The 22390-nt window shown below is 34.4% G+C and overlaps 2 protein-coding genes across 5 annotated transcripts in view; one reads left to right on the top strand and one right to left on the bottom strand.

Moving 5' to 3' along the window:
- Positions 1-22390, top strand: part of LOC117037930 (zinc finger protein 333) — a 1118586-nt gene that overhangs the window by 578230 nt on the left and 517966 nt on the right. The gene's annotated exons all lie outside the window — the stretch shown is intronic.
- TLL1 (tolloid like 1) overlaps positions 1-22390 on the bottom strand; it is a 179088-nt gene that overhangs the window by 2727 nt on the left and 153971 nt on the right. For all 4 annotated transcript variants that reach the window (XM_033134461.1, XM_033134462.1, XM_033134459.1 and 1 more), the window contains 4 exons: positions 18457-18582; positions 15672-15799; positions 5702-5915; positions 1072-1322 (listed from right to left, as the gene is read on the bottom strand). In XM_033134461.1, coding sequence (XP_032990352.1) covers positions 1072-1322; positions 5702-5915; positions 15672-15799; positions 18457-18582 — 719 coding nt within the window. The remainder of the gene's footprint in view (positions 1-1071; positions 1323-5701; positions 5916-15671; positions 15800-18456; positions 18583-22390) is intronic.

The raw sequence follows: 22390 nt of genomic DNA, 5'->3' as shown, positions 1-22390 counted from the left end.
AATTTAATCTTCCCAACAACCCTGAAAAGTGGATATGGGTGACTCCTTCATTTTACAGATGAGAAAATTTGGGTTTCAGAGAAGCAAATGACATGCTCCAGTACACCTGGGCAGTCTGTGATGGAGCTCAGCTTTGCACATACTTAAATCTGCTTCCAAGTTCTCGAATTTGGTGTTTTTTTTACCAAACTTTTAAGCCAAGTTCTTTTGATTTACAAATAAATAAAGTGAGGTTCAGAGAAGATAAAAAGACATTAAATTTGTTTCAGAAGTTACTCTGAGGCAGGGCCACTTCCAGAATCGAAATTGTCCATTCTTTCTTGTTTTAATAATCTAAGTACTAAGAATTTTGTTTTGTTTCACTTCAGTTGCTATTTGGACAGGAGTTCAATAGTATTAATTAAGCAACAGATACTGATAGACATTCCAAAAATTTGGACTAATGTCTTCGCATCAAAATCAGTATTTAAAAAACCATTTTATATTACTACTTGAGTCCTGGGGGAAGTGGGGGCAATGTATTGAGAAAACCTTAAGCATTTCTTTTTCTCATTTCTTATGGTGACACACTCTGACCTCTATCTGGCACTCTGTCACATGCACAAGTGACACATAGCAGTTGAACAACAATGGCAAACAAGTGGTGGACACTGCTCTTCCCACCTTGTAAAGAAGAGAATGTCAATCTGAATAGTGTACATGTTCTGTTTTCTTTTACGTTTTGATTTAGGACGGTGACAACATTGTCAAATGCATGTGTTTAGGCATATTACATTTATATTATTAAATATTTACTGCACAATAAAAACACGAATATAAAATTTAGAATGTGGGAGTAACAAGAAACTATATATTGAATTCATCTGTCTCCCTTGATATTATCAGCAAGTTCACTAGAGATGGGAAGTGGTCAGAAGTGGTGAGGTGTGTTATTTGTCACGCCATTCATAATACAATCTAATGTTTTCTGTAAAAACACTGCTGCTCTGTATATATGTTACACATGTCAATCATGCATTAGTTGACAGTGTTTTTACCATGTCTATGATATTCTGTTGGTACTACACTTACCCCTGACCCACAGAATCGGCCAAGCCCCACCGCTGTGGAATCAAGACCGCCAAAGAGCTCCACATAATCATAGCCACAGTCAGCTTCTTCTTCCACTTCAAAGATCGGGAAAGTTAACTCAAGTCGAGAGCCTCGTTCTGACACTAACAGCCATTCACAGTCGATCTGTCCTGGGTAGTTGTTGTCACCAAACTGAGCATGCGAGTACAGGTCTCTGGGTTTTGATTCTGCTTTCAGTCGGCCACCACATTCTGCCCGAGGGGGTGGGAATGAAACAAGTAAGCTCAATGAGGTTTAACAGATCCAAGTTCAATTTCAATGTCATCTAACCATTCTCTAACTTCTGTATTCATGTCTATCATCAAATATGTTTCCTGTAATGGGCGAGTCAGATGGTGCACTAGGTACTGGCACAGACCCTGGACACAGACTGCTGGGTTGGAATCACAGCTCCAACACCTGATAGCTCAGTGACTTTGGGTAAGTGTCCGTGATCCATAGTTTTCTTAAGGGTAAAATGCAGATGATAATACGAATACAAATCTTAGTGGGTTTTCAGGATTTACTTCATAGATAAAAATCACTGAAAGCTGCCTGCGTTATATAACTTGCGATAAATATTTTTTATTATTATATGTCATTTTTAGTTTAAAATAACTACTCTCATGGAGAAAAGGTAAGTGTCTTAATTTGAGTTTAATCTTAATAACTCAAGAATCCACAATTCAAAGGAATAATAACTTTAAAATTAATAAAATAATACAACTCCTCTGTGTGTGTTATACAGAACTCCAACATAGAATATATAGAACAGTTTTACTTTACTTCAGTAGAAATATTTGTCTAACTTGATTGGGAAAAACATACATACATCATGAATTATAGTTATCTTTTAATTCCAGAACCTTTTCAGTTTATGGTTTGTGTTTGTAATAAATAAAAATTTCCAATAAACATAGTAATTTAGCATGTCAGCAATGCCATTTTAAATCAACTGTTTGAAAATACTTTGCAAGCTGCAGAGCATCTTCTCCAGAATTCTGGGAAACAGAAAATAAAGCTGAATAAGAAAAGTAAATAGGAAGGGAAGAGAAGCCTGAGGGTGGCCCTCATTTTATTTGGAAAGACATGTTTGTTTATTTCCTGGTAAAGTATTAAATTCCTGGAGAGGTCCTGTAATTCTACCTATAAATGCTTTTAGTGGGGATTCAAATTTGAGTTAGACCAAAATTATTTCATTTCTAAGGAGATTAATAATGTTATTATTTGATTTGTAAATGACATTGACAAATCGGTGAGCTTTATGCTACAGAAAAGAAGTCTTACCAGACAATGCTGTTTTAAAATATTATTTTCTCTCCACATTTCCTCTTTTTCTGTATTATAGCCGTATCTCTGAGCAAATACACCGGCTATTTTTTTAACGGAAAGATTTGTTTCCTTCAATTAGTTTATTTAAAGAGGTAGTGATAGCATTCATTACCCCATTAAAATAAATTTGGATCTGCAACAATTTCAATAAAGTCCATTTCTCGTGGATTTGGATAGTTACTTGCGAGTAAACAGCAATAAAGCTATACTAAAGCAATATTTGTAATCACCCAGTTTTAAAATTCATAGTTTAAGAAGCTTTTATTGTGGATACAGTTAAAATTTGTGTACAGAAATATAAGTTTACTGAAGCAAATTAAAGTGTATACTTCAGGGCCCATCAATCACAGCCACATGTATTCTAGAAGGAAGTAAATAATGCATAAGTGCTTTATAAATGTAGCAAAAGTAGACAGATGTGACTGAATTTAGCTGTCTTGTCAGCAGAGACTAACTGAAGATCAAAATTTTGGAAACTTCTGAAAATCAGTTTAACTTATCAGACTGTAAGCGGTCCACAAGCGAGATAACTTATAGTGTCTATCCAAAGCATGTGTTAAATAAATATTTGATGAAAGATTATGGAATAATACTCGTCAACTTGTTAGAGAAAGTTTTGAGGAGAAATAGTAGGCGATACATAAAAAATACGTAAAAATACTTTACAACGTATGGCTACTAGACAGTAACAGTATAACATAAATTTACGCAGAATATTCCAAGACAGCTGGTCAAATGAGGGCAAAACTTTATACATGAAGAAAAAAAGAACACTACAAACAGAAAATTCTGACAAGAGCAAATTAACAAAATTGGGAAGCCAGGACTCTAATCCCAACAGCTATTGTGTGTGTGTGTGTGTGTGTGTGTGTGTGTGTGTGTGTGCGCGCGGGTGCTATGTGGCTATCGTTTAAGTTTTAGTCTCAGATTCCTCATTTCTGAGATAACAATTGGGATTAAACAACATTGAAGGCAGGTTTTGCCTAACAAAATGGGATTGAGGGGCTCATGTGGGTATTTGAATGAATGTGAACTGAATAGAAAAATAAAATGAGCCTAATCAGTTAGATAGTTTGAACAGAGGATTCTTTAAAACTTAAATAAGGAAGCATTCAGTCTCCTCCTATTACTTCAAATAAGAGTAGTCCAGTTTTGTATCTGTTTTCTTGCTAATCCAAAATTTGTACATTGAGAGAAAATACACTATAGTGGAAAGTACATGAGCTTTGGAGACAGTCAGAATTAGGATGAAATCCAGGCTTTTGACATAGTTTTAGAAATCCCTGCAAATTAATCTTTTATGTGTAGGTCTTAGAAATCCTTCAATTTCTCTATCTGAAAAATGAAGATATCTGCATCATATAGCTCTTTTGAGCATTCAGTGTTTGTAAAGTGTATATAGAGCATACATATGCCTAAAATGTCAAGTGCATACTATATTTACCACTGGATCTCAATACATGATCTCTTATAATATAATTAGGTCCTACCAGTGGATTCTTAATGGGAATATAAACACAGTAAACAGGTTCCATGAGCAGAGGCCAGGAAAATTAAGGAGTCATGGAGTTTTGCAGCTGGAAGAAATCTTCAGATTACTGTCTTGCAGACGAAGAAACTGAGACTCAAAGAAATGATGTTTTTTCCCAAGTTCCCAACTAAAGTAATGACACAGAAGGACCAAAACCCCAGATACACCCACATAGTGGAATATTATATAATCTTTATCTTCCGTTCACAAAGGGTAAAAAGAGAAGTTTCTTTCCCATAAAAGATAATTTTCATTTAACTAAAAAGGGGGAGTTTACACATAGATAATTTTAAAATGCTGTATCATCAGCTATTTTTAAAGTTTTGACAGCATAGTTTCATATTGCATTCTTGGAACCTATGATAGCTAGGGTATTTAATAGATAGACAGATAGATGATAGATAGATGGATAGATGGATAGATAGATGGATGGATAGATATGTCATGAACTCTGTACTATCAGAAAACTATTGATGCAGTAATGGGATTCCAATTTCTCCACCCCTTCAACATATGACAAGTTATCAGAAAAATATTTAAAAAGAAAATAGGTATGGTAAGTCCTTCATTAGTATGAAATTTATGATCCATGAAAGATTCTTCTCAAACCAAAATGTTTACATTAATCATGATAAATAATTCATTTGTATTATTGATAAGTCCAATCATTATTAGTATAAGTCTTATAAGTACCTGACAATTAATATCCACATTCTCACAGACTTCAATATAAATCTACTGCTCATAATAAAATATACTAAAGTGAAAAATAATATTGGATAATGAAATAATTAAAATTTGGATTTCTAAAACAAAATGAAACAAAAAGAAAACAAAAGCAACCAGCATGAAACCATGACAAAAATTACTGCCCTAAAATTGTTTCAAGGATGAATATGTGGACTATTTCTATACTATGTTTTATATCAAGATATTAATAGATTTGTACCAGAAAGGGTCTCAATGGTTTACACATAGCGAAGGCCACTAGATGTCACTAAAAGCTAAATGACTTTACTAAACATCTACAATTAACTGATAATTTTAAAATAAAAAAAAAAGAAAAAAGGACACTTCCTAGACATTTATGGAATATGTTATATTAAATTGGTTCCAAATTATGAAAAAATGTTATTCTACATTTTTGCCTAAGTTTTTCCATATTTTTTTCTAAATTATATTTTATGTCTTAAAAACTTCCAGAACAGCTATAATTTGTAATAGTCATATTAGGGATTAGGTTTAGGGAAAATTGTATTTCATGCCAAATAAAAGAGGGGGAAAATGAGGCTCTGTAAAGCAGAGAGATAAATCCCAAATTTAATCTACAAAAATACATTCATGCAAAAGCTAGCTAACCAGGTAGGGTGTTAAATAACACAATTTTTGAATATCAAGCCATAGATTTTTATCTGTTAAATATGACATATAAATCAAACTGTAATTAATATGAAACACATGATAGAAATATTTAGAAATAGTTCTATTTGATCATACTTCACCAGATACGAATCACACCAGACTACTGGGTTTCTTGCTAAATGTTCATCAACTACAAACATGTGGTAGGATGCTATGTGGTTTTCAAATATTTCACACAGTGCTTTAGGGAGATTTTTTTCTGCTGTGCCTGGAGATTCATGTATGATCCTGTTATGGGATCCATTGCATACACAGGAGCAAAAACCTGGATCTTAGAAAAGAGAAGCATGACTCTAATTTGCTGACCTGTAGAATGTGTAGCTTGAAAGCCTTTTCTCTGAACAGATGCATCAGAAACAAACCGAACAAACATTCTATTTCCAGTAGCCACTAGGGGCTCTGGGATCTTGTTGCCACATAGTCGTCCAAGAATTGGTGATTTTTCCGTTTCTCCATCAAATACTTCCAAGTGATCATAAGCACATTCTTGATGCTGCTCTATCTCAAATTCACTAAAGGCCTGTGAGAGAGAGAGAGAGAGAGAGAGAGAGAGAGAGAGAGAGAGAGAGAGAGAGAAGGAGGGAAGGAGGCAGGGAGGGAGGGAGGGAGGGGAAGGAAGGAAGGAAGGAAGGAAGGAAGGAAGGAAGGAAGGAAGGAAGGAAGGAAGGAAGGAAGGGAGGGAGGAGGGAGGGACAAAAAAAATCACATATCATTCCAAATAGATTCTTTTCTTTGAAGCAGGAATACAGATCAATAAAATATGTTCAGGCCTTACAAATGATTTAATCTATACAGTTCATTATTGAAAGAGCTGTGAAAACAATAGCATGCAAAAGCTCTAGGAAAACATGAGGAAAAAATGCAATAACTTCATGTGAAAGTCTACTATTTGACTATTACAACTAATTTTTCTACTGCAATTAAATATACTCCAGAATTTAGACAGAGTTTAATAACAAAATGACATTTTATTCTGAACTTCTAAATGCATCAGAAAAATTTAAACAATTCTATCAAAAATGGATCCCTTCTGGTTTTGATGATCATCAACTATTGAACATTATCCTACCTTTGGATACTTAATCTAAGAAGAAAACCCCATAAAGTGATTATTATATTTTGACAAAAATTAAATACAGTAAATCTTGATAGAATAACTAGGACAAAGGGAGTTTTCACTATATATTTCTTTACTTAGATTTTACAACCCATATTATTAGAGAACAGTAATATGAATTTAGGACTAGATTACATTTACTTACTTTTCAGACAAATGGTACACTTATTTTAGTATTTGGAGTCCTGCAAAGTTTACGCGTAGTATGCTTTCCCACTTAAAAATCATTCTAATTAACCTGTGTAATATTTTTTATGTGTAGGTCTTAGCAAATCCTTAAAATAAAAATTTGTTTAATGTCTAACACATTAAATATCACAAAGAAAAGTTTCATTGAGATGGACTGAAAATAACATTTTCCAAACTATTAATAATTCCAGGAATTCCAGATTATCTGCCATTGCTAATTAGGCTTTTTCCTTCTCCAGAAAAACCATCATGCATTCACTACTGTCTCACTATTACAACTAATTCTATAATTGCAATTAAATCTACTCCAGAATTTAGACAGATTTTAATTAAAAAATGACATTTTTTTTCTGAATTTAACTTCTAAATGCATCAGAATATTTTAAACACTTATATCAAAACATCAATTCCTTCCAGTTCCAGATAATCATAAATATTGAACAATGTCCATTAAGTCTATACAACAAAGCTAAAAAATATATAAAGAAAATAAACCTGAGGGAAAATACTTGAAAATTCATTAATTTAGCTATAATCCTGGCAGCATAAAATATTTGCACATAAACTTTTTATATACATGTTTTCTTGAATGCAATTTTGTGAAGTGATCATAATTCTCAGTTTAATTAAGACATACATTTATAATTTTGAAAAACATGTGACTAAGAACAGTTATCCCTCAGTGCTGGCCACTATTATCTATTCTATCGTGTTTCCCAGAAATAAGACCGGGTCTTAGATTAAGTTTTACTCCCAAAGACGCATTAGGGTTTATGTTCAGGGGATGTCCTCCTGAAAAATCATGCTAGGACTTACTTTCTGGTTAGGTCTTATTTTGGAGGAAACACAGTATACCACACCACAGTTTACTCTCACTTCTGACTTTGGAAGAATAAGGGAAGAAATGAAAGAAGCAATTTATGTTAACTAGGGAGTAGGAGAAAGGAATGAAAAGTACTTAAAGAAGAAATAGGAGAAAAGAAAGAGGGTTCATCTCTCATTTCTTGTTCTGCACCGTAATTTATAAAAAGTATAAGTTAAAATGTTATAACCAATAAGTATTAAAGAGTCATTATTTGTTATAATCATTATGGGTAAAAAGGAATATTCACATCATTTGACCAAAAACACTGGATAGTACCAAAAAAAGATTACAGCACAAAGAATTGCACTGGAAACAAACAAAAAAACAAAACAAAACAAAACAAAGAACAGTGCAGGAAAATATAATGAACAAGGAGAATTTGACAGAGTTTAATTATCCTGAAATACAACATTCAAAGTAGCTGATCTCTGTAATCAGTGGCAGAGAGTGGAGTAGAGTAGACACAGCACATAGGATGTTGAAGCCCCTGAATAGAGGTTGGTGGAATGTCTAGATAAGTCTGTCCTATCTCATGTTTATGGCCAACCATATAGGAAATACTACAGAAGTGGCAGACCAAATCTGCTGGTTTTCTGCCCCTTGTAAGGTGGTACTCACTCAGCTACTCTCATCCGTATGTACACATCTACAGTCTTAATATCAGTTTGTAACTGGCGAAAACCAATAAGAGAAAACTGGCTTAACTGCACCAGAGTACTTTATGAAATATGAAATTAAGCTTCTGAATTCTAAGATCAATATTATCTCAAGAGAAAAATAATATCTGGAAACCACCACATGTCTGTCAAGTAATTACCTCTTTTGAATGTGATTCAGGGTCATTCATCTAAAAATATAAAGAGCAGAGAAACCTATATTGTGGAAGAGAAAATTGTAAGAATGATGAGGGTAATGGCATTCTAAGGCATATCCTTTAAGTAAAAGTTAAACACGGGATCAGAATTTACAGACCACACATGTTCAGTCCATTGATTTGCCCACTGAAAACTAAGCGAATGAGATAACCAAGTGACTACTTCACTCCCTAATGAAATGCAGGGTATCTGGAGTAAATCATAACATCTGTTTTACAGAACAGAGCAACACTACACAAAGTGGCATTGAGCTGGTGGGCTGGGGGGCATACTGACACCTGGTCTGGAGCCAACCGGCTTCAGCTTTTTATCAAATTACTAATGGAATCAGACTGACTCTGTAAGAGTCAAACTAAGCAAAGGTTTTGTAGCTGACATACTCCCAAGCGATGCAAACAACTTTCATTCATTAAGGAATTAATGAATTTTCCTCTTGGAATTGGTAGCAGCTTATTAGGCCAAACTGCAAAGATTGGGTGGTCCTTTTTTAGCAGTCAGCCTAACCCAAAGGCTGCGCCACACACAAGCAAAAGCGTGACTAACTCACATGCTGAGATCTCATAAATCTGGCCCTAAATATCATAGAGACATCCACACAGAGAGACTTCCATATATAATGACTTTGCCTCAGTACAAAATATTTATAGGCCATAGAAAGGTATTATAGGAGCCCACGGGAAATTGGAAAATCTTTTAAAATGTATTTTAGAGTTTCCAAAGAAAAAGTGAGATATACAATTTATTACTTTATTCTATGACATATGCTGAGCCATGAATTGCTCTATCTAAGTAATGCAGAATGTGAACATTTCCAGCTACCCGGGACCGATGCCACAGAAATGCCCTGCAGAAGACACTTAAATATCCCCAAAGTTCTTCAACTTCACGATGAGGACAGGACAGCTCCAAAACTGATGCGTGGAACTTTGATTTCTGCTGAAACACTGCCCTCTTTTTGAGGACTTTTAAATATTTTTTATTAAGCATTGACATTAAGATTCTAGGGACATTTTGATACTCAAACCCTTATTACCTTACTCATTCCATGATTCTATTTCTATGATTTTAAGCTTACCAATTTAGGTTTTATAATAGAAATACCAAGAAAGTGAATAACTGAGCTCTAGTCAGAAATTCTAATGCATTTCCCACAAGACAAACTAAGAGATTAAGGAGTCTCATTCAAAAGAAATAAAATTAAACTCTTATTTTAGGCTGTGGAAAGAATAACTGTGTTTCTGGAACACCCAGGCAAGCCTAATCTATGTAACTGGCCAGCAGCCAGGCTTGCATGTGCAGCCCCCTCATAAGAACATTTGTGGAGGTGCTTTCATTGAAAATACAGGCACTGGCTAAAGGATAAGGCCATTCAGAGTCACTACAGATATTCACAAAGGACAAGATAATAAAATGATAGTGTTTAATGTGGAAAATAAATTTAGCCAGGGTGAGCATTTAAACTAAGAGAATTAAAGAGAGACTGCTGCAATCTGAGCAGCTATGAAATAAGAGTCAGAGCTCCACACTCCAACCACGTTTTGCATTTTCCTATCTTCGGTAAGAACTGTCAATTGGTTTCCCACAAGGTAATGGATGAATTAGAGGCCACAGTGAAATACAAATCCCAGCCTTCAGTTTTGAAAGGTGTTTTCTTTTCCATGAGTCCTCTATAACTGCGATCAAATACACTTTTTATGGATTTATGGTAGAGAATTATATAACACTTATGGGTGTTTTTGTTTTCTAAATAGCTCATATATGAAGCTGTAAATTGCAACTACATATATAACTTAACAAAGTTATACGTCAAAGAAAAATCCCATAATACATTAGCTTATTGCTATATGCTCCTTTAACTGGAAATTTGTTTGTTTGTTTGTTTTTGTTTTCTTTTGAATGAAGAGTAATTCAAAATAATGAAAAGAAGTACCCAATATTTAGTGATCAGTTGAGTCTCTCAGAACCAAGACACGATGAAGCCAGAAATAATAGATTTTGTCCTTATTAATTCAGAACTTCATCCCACAGTAAGAAGAGTTTTTTGAAGTATCTTCCAACCAAGGTTCCTTTTATTTTATAGCTATTATGTGATCAGCATCTCATGATTACACACACACACACACACACACACACACACACACAAACACACACACAGAAAACAAGGCAAGTGTATTAGTTTCCTATTGTTTTCACAGGAAAGGACCACAAACTTAGTGGCTTAAAACAACATACTTTATTTTTTGTTCTAGAGCTCAATAGTGCAGGTCAGTAGTCTCAAATGGGTGGGCAGCACCATGTTACTTCTAGAGGTCCTATGTGAGAATCTGTTTCCTTGCATTCCTTCCAACTTCTAAAGGCTGCCCTCATTCCTTGGCTCATGTCCACTTACTCTGTCTGCAAAACCAAGAATATAGCATCTTCTCTCCTCTCTGACCTCCTGCCTCCCTCTTGAGAAATCCTTTGTGATTACATCAAGCCCAGATATTACAACATAATCTCTCAATTTCAAGATCCTTAATTTAACCACAGTTCCTTATGCCATGTAAGGTAACATATGTATAGGTTATGAGATGAGGACATGGACATATTTGGTAGGGGAAAAATTATTCTGCCTTCCATATAAAGTAAAGCCAAATGTTTTCACTCTCTGTGATTTTTCAGGAAAATCAGCACAAACACTTATGACTCCATGATTTCAAACTCTTTGCACCTGACTTTAGCTTGTATCAGCGAACTAAATCCCACAGGGCAAATCTGGCCTGCAGTCTGTTTTTGTAATTAAACTTTTATTGGAATACAACCATGCCCATTCATTTGTGTGTTGTCTATGGCTGCTTTCACACTAAAAGGGAAGACTTAAATTGTATCCTTTTTTTGTTGTGACACATGACATAGTCCACAAAGTCTATCATATGTAATATCTGGCCCTTAAAAGAAAATATTATATCCCTAATGAACATACATGTAAAAATCCTCAACAAAATATTAGAGAACAGAATTCAGCAATACATTAAACAGATCACACACCATAATCAAGTGGGATTCATTCCTGGTATACAAGGGTGGTTCAACATCTGCGAATCAATTAATGTGATACATCACATTACCAAAATGGAAAATAAAAATCATATGGTATCAATAGACGCAGAAAAAGCATTTGACAAAATCCAGCAGCCATTTTTGATAAAAACTCTTAAGAAAGTGGGAATAGTGGGGCCATATCTCAATATAATAAAGGCCATATATGATAAACCCACAGTTAACATCATACTCAATGGGAAAAAGCTAAAACCTTTCCCCTTAAGATCAGGAACAAGGCAGGGTTGCCCACTTTCTCCACTTCTATTCAACATAGTGCTGGAAGTTCTAGCCACAGCAATCAGACAAGAAAAAGAAATAAAAGTCATCCAAATTGGTAAGGAGGAAGTAAAATTGTCATTATATGCAGATGACATGATACGATTAGAGAGAACCCTAAAGACTCCATCAAAAACTATTAGAACTGATAAATAAATTTAGTAAAGTAGCAGGATACAAAATTAATATTCAGAAATCAGTTGCATTTGTATATACCAATAATAAAACACCAGAAGGTGAAATTAAGAAAACAATCCCATTTACAATTGCTTCAAAGACTATAAAATACCTGGGAATAAATTTAACCAAAGAAGTAAAAGATCTGTACTCAGAAAATTATAAGACACTGAAGAGAGAAATTAAAGAATATACAAATAGATGGAAACACATACCATGTTCAGGGATAGGAAGCATTATATCGTTAAAATGTCCATACTGCTTAAGGCAATATACAGATTCAACGCAATTCCTATCAAACTACCAAGGGCATTTTTCACATATAATCCTAAAATTTATATGGAACCATAAAAGACCCCGGAAAGCCTCAGCAATCTTGAGATATAAGAATAAAGTGGGAGGCATCACGATACCTGACATCAAATTATACTACAAGGCTACAGTAATCAAAACAGCATGGTACTGGAATAAAAACAGACACGTATATCAATGGAACAGAATAGAGAGCCCAGAAATAAACCATGCCTATACGGTCATTTAATCTACAACAATGGAAGCAAGAATTTACAGTGGGGTAAAGACACTACTCAATAAATGGTGCTGGGAAACCTGGACAGACACATGCAAAAAAATGAGGCTGAACCACCTCCTTACACCATATACAAGAATAAATTCAAAATGGCTTAAAGACTTAAATGTAAGATCTGAAACCATAAAACTTCTAGAAGAAAATATAGGAAGAAAATTTACAGACATTACCCAGAGTAAGATTTTTACTGGTATATTCCTTTGGGCAAGGGAAATAAGAGAAAAAACAAACATGTAGGATTACATCAAACTAAAAAGTTTTTTTCACAGCAAAGGAAACCATCAATAACACAAAAAAGGATCCTATTGAATGGGAGAATGTATTTGCCAATGATATACCTGATAAGGGATTAATATCCAAAATTTATAAAAAACTCACTCGACTCAACTCCAAAAAAACAAACAGCCCAATTAAAAAATGGGCAGAGGACATGAAGAGCCATTTTTCTAAAGAGGATATACAGATGGCAAACAGACATATGAAAAAATGTTCAACTTCACTAATCATTAGAGAAATGCAAATAAAAACCACAATGAGATACCACCTCACCCCAGTCAAAATGGCTATCATCAATAAATCAACAAACAACAAGTGTTCTCTCTCCATGCACACACAGAGGAAAGACCATGTGAAGGCAGAGCAATGAAAAGTCATCTACAAGCCTGGAGAAGAGGCCTCACCAGACACTAACCCTGCCAGCATCTTGATTTTGGACTTCTAGCCTCCAGAACTGTGAGGACATAAATTTTTGTTCTTTTAACCACTCAGTGTATGGTATTTTTTCATGTCAATCTGAGCAGACTAATACACACGTGAACTATAATAGTGAGTCAAATGGAAATTCTCGAAATAGACAACATATTATGAGATAAAGAATGCCTTTGACAAGCTCATTGGTAGATTCAAGACAGCCAAAGAAATAATCACTGAACTTCAACATAAGTCAATAGAAATTACTCAAACTTAAAAAAAGTTACAAAGAAAAAAATAAAATAGCAGAGCACCCAAGAGTTATGGGATAATATGAAAGAATCCAGTATATGTGTAATTTGAATCCCAGAAGGAGAAGAGAAAACAGAAGTGCAGGAGAATTTTGTGAAGAAATAATGGTCGAGAATTTTCAAAAATTCATGATAGACACCACAATATGGATGCAAGAAAGTCAGATAATTCTGAGAAAAATAATTTACTAACACACACACACACACACACACACACACACACACACACACACACACACACACCCCTAGACACAGTATATTCAAACTACTTAGAAAATGTTGAAGGCAGCAATAAGAAAAAAAGTCATTACTTCACAGGAACAAAATTAAGATTTACAACAGACTTATCAGGAACCATGAAAATCACATGGAATCAAGTGTTTAAAGAGCAGACAGGAAAATAAAACTGCCATCCTAGAATTCTATACCCAACGCAAATATCTTTAAATAGTTTACACAGACATACTCTACACAAAACATAAAAGGAAATTCTTCAGAGAGAAGGACTTCAGTACAAGACAAAATTTGGATCTACATACACACAAAAAAAAAATCTCCAGGAAAATCAATTTTCCTAACTCCCTTTGATAGCTGCACTTCTAAATAGAATACAGCCTCTGTATCTCAGCCCAAAAGCTTCTAAGAGCAATCCTCTCAATCAGGACCTTGGACAGGACTGGAAACCAAGTTCCTATAGTGATGTAATCTTAGCATCTATCATCCTTCCAAAGAATGGCTGAAGTGAATTGAAAGCTTTGTTTGGAAAGTCATTTACTACTATTTTACAAATATGATGATTGGAAGAAACTCCATAATATAGTATGAACATTTCAGTGACTGTCTCTAAATGTATTATAATGCTGCACAGAAATAAAGCCTCTTTATTCTTTAAAAAAAAAAAATCATTACAAGAAAGGTTTGAAGCAGAATTTTAAAATTAACTTTATGGCTGGACTGGTCCAGTAAACTAACATGGACTGGTGATCTCATTGTCAAGGCAATCTCTTGTCCTTCAGTAGGTGCCCACTGGCTATTCTGAGACTTGCTAGCTGGCATTCCCTCCTGCTTTAACAACAGCATATTGCATGAAATTTTAAAAATATTTATATTACTACGATTTTATATATTTTTAAATTACATTCCTCAAGTATTCTGTAGCCTAAATTGAAATTTAATATATACTATCAAATGACCAGATGCAAGACTCAAAGAATACATGAGGGAGGACAAACATTACATTCATACTTGAATTTGGAAGAAGTCTAAGGAGATCAACATCCATCAAAAGTGGGCGGGGGCGGGGGTGGGTGAAGGGATTGAAGGGCAGTCGGTGACCACAGGATGGCCACGGGGTTTGAAAATTAATCTGGGGAACGTAATTTAGCGGTTACCAGAGGGTATAGGGGTTGGGGGTGGGTGATGAGGGTAAGGGGGATCAAATATACGGTGATGGAAGGAGAACTGACTCTGGGTGGTGAACACACAATGTAATTTATAGATGATGTGATATAGAATTGCACACCTGAAATCTATGTAATTTTAATAACAATTGTCACCCCAATAAATTTAAATAAAAAAAAATAAAATAAAATAAAAAGAGGGCAAATATAGTATGCAGAAATAATATTCCACAAACCACAAAACTAGTTTTATTATTAAAAATGCAAATGCTCTGTATATGAGGCATATAGAATGACACAGTCAGTAGAATTGACTATGCTCTATTTAAGTGAATACTTATTTTATTGCTGTCTTACTGAATTTCTGATTTTTGTTGTTGTTCCTTCATTTATTTTCTCCATTTGGAGATATCATTTCCAATAACACATTAGGAAGTAGAGCCTACTCCTTTGCAGCAACTTTGGTAATGCCTTGTAAAGGATCCAGGATAAGAACACTCTATGAGAACTACATGGTTACCATTACTACACCTTGATCTAGGAAATCAGGGATTTGTTCAGTGTTAGTGGGAAAACATAGGACAGAAAATCTTTTCCATCTGACTATTAATTCAATTCAATTAAATAAACATTCATTTCACTTCCATGTGCTAGGCATGAAAGACATAGGCAGTCAGCTTAATAAAAGAAAGATGCGCTCACTTACTAATTTGACTCGATGGCCAGGAGTGGCATTGATTTCCCATGTGCATTCCTTCCTGCTTGGGTACTTGTCTGGCCAGTTGGGACTGGTGATGAAGCCACTTGGACTGTGGATCTTCTGTTCACACTCAGCTGTACCAATAACGATAATATCAGTCAGTGTGGAATTCTAGCCCAGAATTGGTCCAGCAAGAAAGCAGACTATTTAGCCACTATCCTGCTGAAAGATTTTCCTAAATACAACATATCATCACTCTAGTCTCTGTTACCATATCCACCAGCTTTGGCACACATGTTGCTGAGCATAATCAAGCAATGCTTGTTTTCTTGCTCACATGAAATTAAGTGTTAACAATGAATTAGACAAATGCCTAAAAGAAAATAAACTATTTTAAACTGCTGGATCTGTAAGCTCAGATTTTAACGGAGCAACATATTAGGTTGGTGCAAAAGAAATTGCAGTTTAAAAGGTTAAAAATAATTGCAAAAAACGCAATTACTTTTGCACCTACCTAATACATTGACAATCAAAGATTTCAACACTTGGTATGTGCAAAATATTTAGTTCAATGCCACACAAAAATCAATGGACTATGCCATTTCAATTCATTTTTTTCCTATTAACAGAAACATCATTTACAGCTAATTAATACCATTAAGCCACTTTATGAATTATTTACACTTTCTCTCTCCCTTAGTTAAAATATACACTTCAATACCTAAACTAAAATTTTAGCTGCTAAAATAAAACACTAATTTCATCAAAGTGAAATGAAGCCCTAAGGGGAAAAATAATGGGACAGCTGGGAGCCATGGAGATGGCTTCTGAACTAATTTCAAAGACTATTTCATTCAGTTGATATGAAATTTCTTTTAGATATTTTTCACAATTAAAATAACTTCGTCTTAAAGGGGACCGTTCCATATTGTTAATATCAAACTGCAAAAATATTGAATATCCTCAGGCTTTGTCCATTCTATGTAATTTATGAAATAACACCCTACATATCCTAGTGTAGACTGTGAATTATTTGTTATGTATTGTGTATCCCATTCTAAAACACCATACATTCTCTGAAATTTTCCAAGAACCCTCTTTGGGGAAATTCTTTACTAAATGGACAAAACACCTGTTATACTGCAGAGCTGCACAATAAGGGTAGGACGCCGACAGTAATGTGCTGTTGTCACAATCCTTACTACTAAACCTTTATCTTAAACTTGCTAGGTGTCCATAGGGAGGTTTGGATTTGTAACAGAAGAATACAAAAAGCTCCTTTTTAACAATACAGGATCATGTAACAAGACAATAGCCTTAAAGTCTGGATCCTGTCTTGACAAGGGTTTTCTAAATCCCACGATCCCTTTCCTTGCCTTTCCATATGAAATGTGGAGTCTCCAAAATCTGGCAAAGAGCTTAGGTGACAAGCCAAGAGGCTCGCTGCTGAATTGTGAAAGGTGCCCATACAGCAGAAGAGGTAAAAAGGAAATCCATCCCCTTTACCGGCAATAAAAATGAATTTGATTGGGGCTACCTGGATATAGTTCTATCAAAAAGGAAGTTTCCTATAAAATCCTTTCTTGAAAATATTTATTGTAATAAATGGAGACTTAGGATATCAACATGTATTTGCTACCTGGGAGCCATGAGTTACACACAAACTCTGCAAAAGCTGTCTCTTTTTCTCTGAATTATCTTCCATATCTGCAAAATAACTGAGCCTATTCCCCAGCCTGTTGATTTCACAGAATACCAAGTTACAAGTATCAGAATCCCCATGGGTCTATGCTCATATATGAAAGTAAAAAGAGACAAAAATCCTGCTTGCATATGATTCTGGGCAATGTCAATAGTTCAATGAACACAGAAAAAACCCTGCCCCGTGACCATATTTGAATGGAATTAAATGGAAAAAGGGTCAATTCAGAATACTCTGTACTAATTTAAATGTGCATACAAAGGGTTGCTTTCTGTGATATTACTCTGCTACTTACCAATCTACATGTGCTAATGACTCAAGTTATAAAATCTGCCTTAGTCATTCTTTCAAAATAGGCATAAATCCAAGTTAAGCAGAAAATTCAGGAGCAGACCCTCAAAGGAAGAAATAAGAATTTACTATTTACTATTTACAAATTACTACTTCTTGTTCCCATCTAGCTCATGTCGGCTAAGGAGATTAAGATCATTGTTTTTATAAAATCTTGGAATATTATGAGGTCTGGGGGCCAAACACTGGTGGGCTACTGTTGTGCTACAAGTATGATTTTTTTACCCCCAAGACCAAGACTTAAACCTTTAAATGGCACAGTATTTATCTACCATTTCCAAATGTCTTTCCTCTGGCAGGCATTTGAGTTTGACACTCCTGGTATTTAAAATGGCATCACTCATGTAGCACATAGATGAAATATTTTGGGGAGGGAAATTAAGCCACATGCAAAACATTTAGCAAAAGTTTAAACATGAAGACTGTTATAAGGTCTGTTCTATAAAGTTCTGGGGATAATGTGGTGCTTTTCTGGCTGCCAGATGGCATCATAGCAGGGCCTGTTGTACAAAATTATCCTAATGCCGCCCATGTGTGAAGTGCAGAAACTTTAGGTAACGTGAAGTTTCCAATAGTGTGCCTTGGATCTTTGAACACTGCACATATTGTTTTTTTTGAAATTTGAACCATCAACCATGACATCACTCAATGATATGAGTAACTCGACCCGGAGGTAGTGCTTTACCCAAACTGCATGAAATTCTAGATGTTATCAGTAAAAGAACACTCCTTCCATACCTTCCTTGCAGTCGTGTTTATTTTCATGCAGCACAAATCCATTGCGGCACTGACACATGTAACTTCCCACTGTGTTCACACATTCGTGTTGACATCCGCCATTATCCTTAGAGCATTCATCCTTGTCTAGCAAAGAGATAACCCCATAGTTTAGTCAGTAGCTTGAAAAACAAAACATATCAAAGGAGAGTCATTTAGTTGTGGTTAACACTTGTAAAGGGTAAAGTACCTCACAGCATTCCTTGTTCCCAACATGAAACAAAACAAAACAAACAAAACATTAATAGTGTCCTTGTTTCACCCAGTCCTTATTTAGCTTGGTGCCTTGTGCCAAATATTGAGTTTCCAAGACCATTTGTGCTAGGATGAGAACTGGTAGTTCTCTTTCTCTCCTGGAGTAGAAATTTTGAGTAGAAGAGAAGAACAAATCTTTTTCCAACTAATCTTAAACATGTATTGCCAATTAAAAAAAATTAAACTTGTGAACAGTTTGAATAAATGCAAAAAAAAATGACATTAATGTAGAGGGAAATCCTTCAATATATTAACCATGGCATTTAGACAGAGACTACTCAAGGTTCCAAGATCTGTGTGTTATCACTTTTCAAAACTCAGTTAGTATAACTACTATAGTTGATTTTTTTCCCCATTAATATTGCAGTTATGCTAAGCGTTAATGAATCTGGACATTTCACGATATCCTAAGACAGAAAAAAAAGCATCATTAGACTATTCCAAAGAAGAAAGTTAATTTTATATATTCTAAACAAATCTACTCCAGCAGACCAGTTTATTAATAAGTAATTCCCTAAAAGGGCTTTTAATGCACTAAGAGCAAAGGTTAGAATAGGAAATACGAGCTTTAAGAAATAGCCAACAAAGTTACTACAGGAACAAGAGCCAAACTAGATTAGCAGGCTATCAATCCAGAAAGAGGCATCAGCCATCATATTATGTCACTCAGCTTTCATTCCATGGCTGGCTTGTCTATTAAAGTCAAAACTGGCAGATTGCTCATGACACATATATATGATGACATATCACTCAGCTTTTCATCACTCCCACAGCAGAGAACCAAAGGACACATGACAGTCATATCAGAGGTTAGACTGAATTCATAAGTAATAGCGTCAACTGATTTTTCCATTGGGAATTTGTGAGCTCATGGAGGCACACAAATAGAAGATGTTATATTCACATTTTTATCAAATCAATATTCACTCTATGGAGATAGATTTAGGAAAGACATTTTTCTCAAAGAATCTGATAGTAATTTTTAAGGATACATCTATTTTTCCCCTTTTGGGACATAGTACACACAGGCTTCTGGGATACGTTCATGCACTGGCAACATCAGAATATTCCAAATACATACAGGTGCACTCAAAGTTCTAAAGAACATATCAGAATCAATATATCTGTGATTTATGTGTTCCCTACCTATCCTTAACAGTTCCATTACATTTCCATACTTACTGTGGAGACTAAAAAAAAAAACACACACAAAATATATAGAATAAAGAAAATTCTCTAGCATCAACCACCAAAATATATAAGAAATTAAAAGCCAATAATTAGCCTTGTACAATTAATTTTAGAGAAATTTATAATAATTTGGAAGCCCTGTTTCCTTATTTGTATCAATAGTGAAAATTATAGTTTATGAGTTATTAATGACCTATGCAGAGTGGATGACCTATGCAGATAGGATGGTAAACCATACTATCTACCACCATGGTGGCAGCGGCCTACATTTTCTAATTCAGACAATGAAGTAGTAAATGATTTAAATTTATTATTTTAATGCATCTTTCCAGAGGCTCTTAAGATGCTTCAGAAAAAATACTCTTTCATGAGTGGATGTAGAAATACACTTCATCTTTGTTAAATGGAATACATGGAAAGAGCCAATTCAAAATTTTCTGGTGACAGTATTACTCACTCTGAAACAGACACATCTTTTTTCTATGAAAATGTTTGTATGATTGTTTTGCTGTGCTTAAAACCTGACAGAGTGAATTTTAGTTGTACTATAGGTCAAACAGACTTTGAAGAATTGGTTGAAAATTTAACAACTGCAAGCAAAATAGTTTAGAGAAAATTTGTCCACCTTTGCTATTGACGGTCAACAGTTGCTGTGTCAAACCCTATGGTAGCAGGTACCACTGAATCATCCTATTATCTGGACCTATTTGCATTGCCATACATAAAAGATATAAAAATGTTAAAATACAAACATAAACACAAGTTATTATTGCTGAGTTTTTAAATCCATAGTCATTCCATAATGAAAACAATTCAAATACATAAACTATTTCTAACATTTAAATTTTGTTCCATTGGAAATGTCAAGTCACTAGGTTATATTTCTAAGAATAATTATTTTCTTTATATTTGATAGATCATAATCTGACCTGTGGTGATGTTAACTAAAGAGACACAAAGTTGAAAGTGAAACTAATATTTGAGTGGTAGTTTTTTGTAGCCAATTACTCATATTTCTGTTGTGCTGGAAAAAATAATTTTAAAATAATTTTTAGAGGAGGAAAAGGAGAGAGGAGAGGAAATAGAAGAAGAAAAAGAAGATTTTTTTAAAAAGAAGATTTTATATAATCATTATTGTCTAAGTATCTATTATTTTTCAGTTTCCCAGTTGATTGGTGCTTCCTGCTTTCACCCCCACATCTAATGCTGACTAATATAATCCACGTCACAAGAAAATTAACAGTTATCAAATACACTACTAGAATATATGTATAGGTTAATCTAAAGTTTAGCTAAAATTCAAAACTGGACTAATCAAAATAGTAACTAAAAACCCAGAGGGACGTTATCATGCCCAGCAAAGTAGCATATAAAACTGTGCCTCCGTGAATAAAACAGTCATTTGAAAAAAGAAAATTTCAGTACACATTGGAATACTCAAAATCATCCAGATGTTTTACATCTTGCTGACAAAGCAATTTAACTTAATACTTTAAGTTGTCTAAGGAGTAGTGAATACAGGGTGGTTATTTTAAACAACAGGTGATTAAATAGAAGTAAATAAACTATTCTAACTAAGTTGAATGCAATTTCAGATTATCTATATTGATGAGAAATAGCACCATAAAAGACAAATTCCATAAATATAATCTAGTCTAGACTTCTTATGTATGAAAGGTCATCAAAACAGGGGATAAAAACTATTAGCAAACATGATTATCTTTTCACTTTCTCTTTCTTCTATTAGGACACAAACTACAAATATTTCGAACAATGAAAATCCAAAGGAGAGAAGGGGGGAAGATGCAGAGTTTTAAATATTTCTCAGAGTGTCTGCATAACAAATTTAATAATTGAGAATTCTATCAATAATTCATTTGAAATTTTCTAGCATTTTTATACTGTAGGCACAAATGTTTTTGAATAGTTTTTATTAGTGAGAGAAATAAATGTTTTGTTGAGTAGAAATAAAAACATTTATTTTCTGCAGATGGAAATTAGCCTCCTTCATTGGATTGGACAGATCTGCTTTCCATTCCTTCATGTTAGATGATGGAAAGGTCCATTATTAGGGACAAAAGGAGGTGGCATTTTCCCATCAGAGGCCACACAGTGTCTCTGAGACTATCAGAGGCCATCAGTCTATGAATAGTACATATTAGATGGAACTGAAGTGGCAACCTGTATTGAGTTCTTGTAAGATTTAGAAATAAAAATATTCTCTTTGCAGAAAGCTTCCCTGTCTGTAGGAAAAAGAGGGTTCATGTACCAGAACAGAAGCATATATGATCAGATATACTGCCAGTTAATGCTCAAATATAAAAATAGACCTATGCACACTCACGCATATACACATGCACACATATGCTTTCATACATGTGTACACACATACATGGCACACACAGATTTCAACACAAAACTATCGAATAAATATTCACCTTCAAAAATA

This window comes from Rhinolophus ferrumequinum, chromosome 18 (assembly GCF_004115265.2).
Source record: "Rhinolophus ferrumequinum isolate MPI-CBG mRhiFer1 chromosome 18, mRhiFer1_v1.p, whole genome shotgun sequence".
NCBI classification, from domain to species: Eukaryota; Metazoa; Chordata; class Mammalia; order Chiroptera; family Rhinolophidae; genus Rhinolophus; species Rhinolophus ferrumequinum.
Note: the sequence above shows the minus strand (reverse complement) of the source record. Positions and strands in the feature narration are given on the sequence as shown.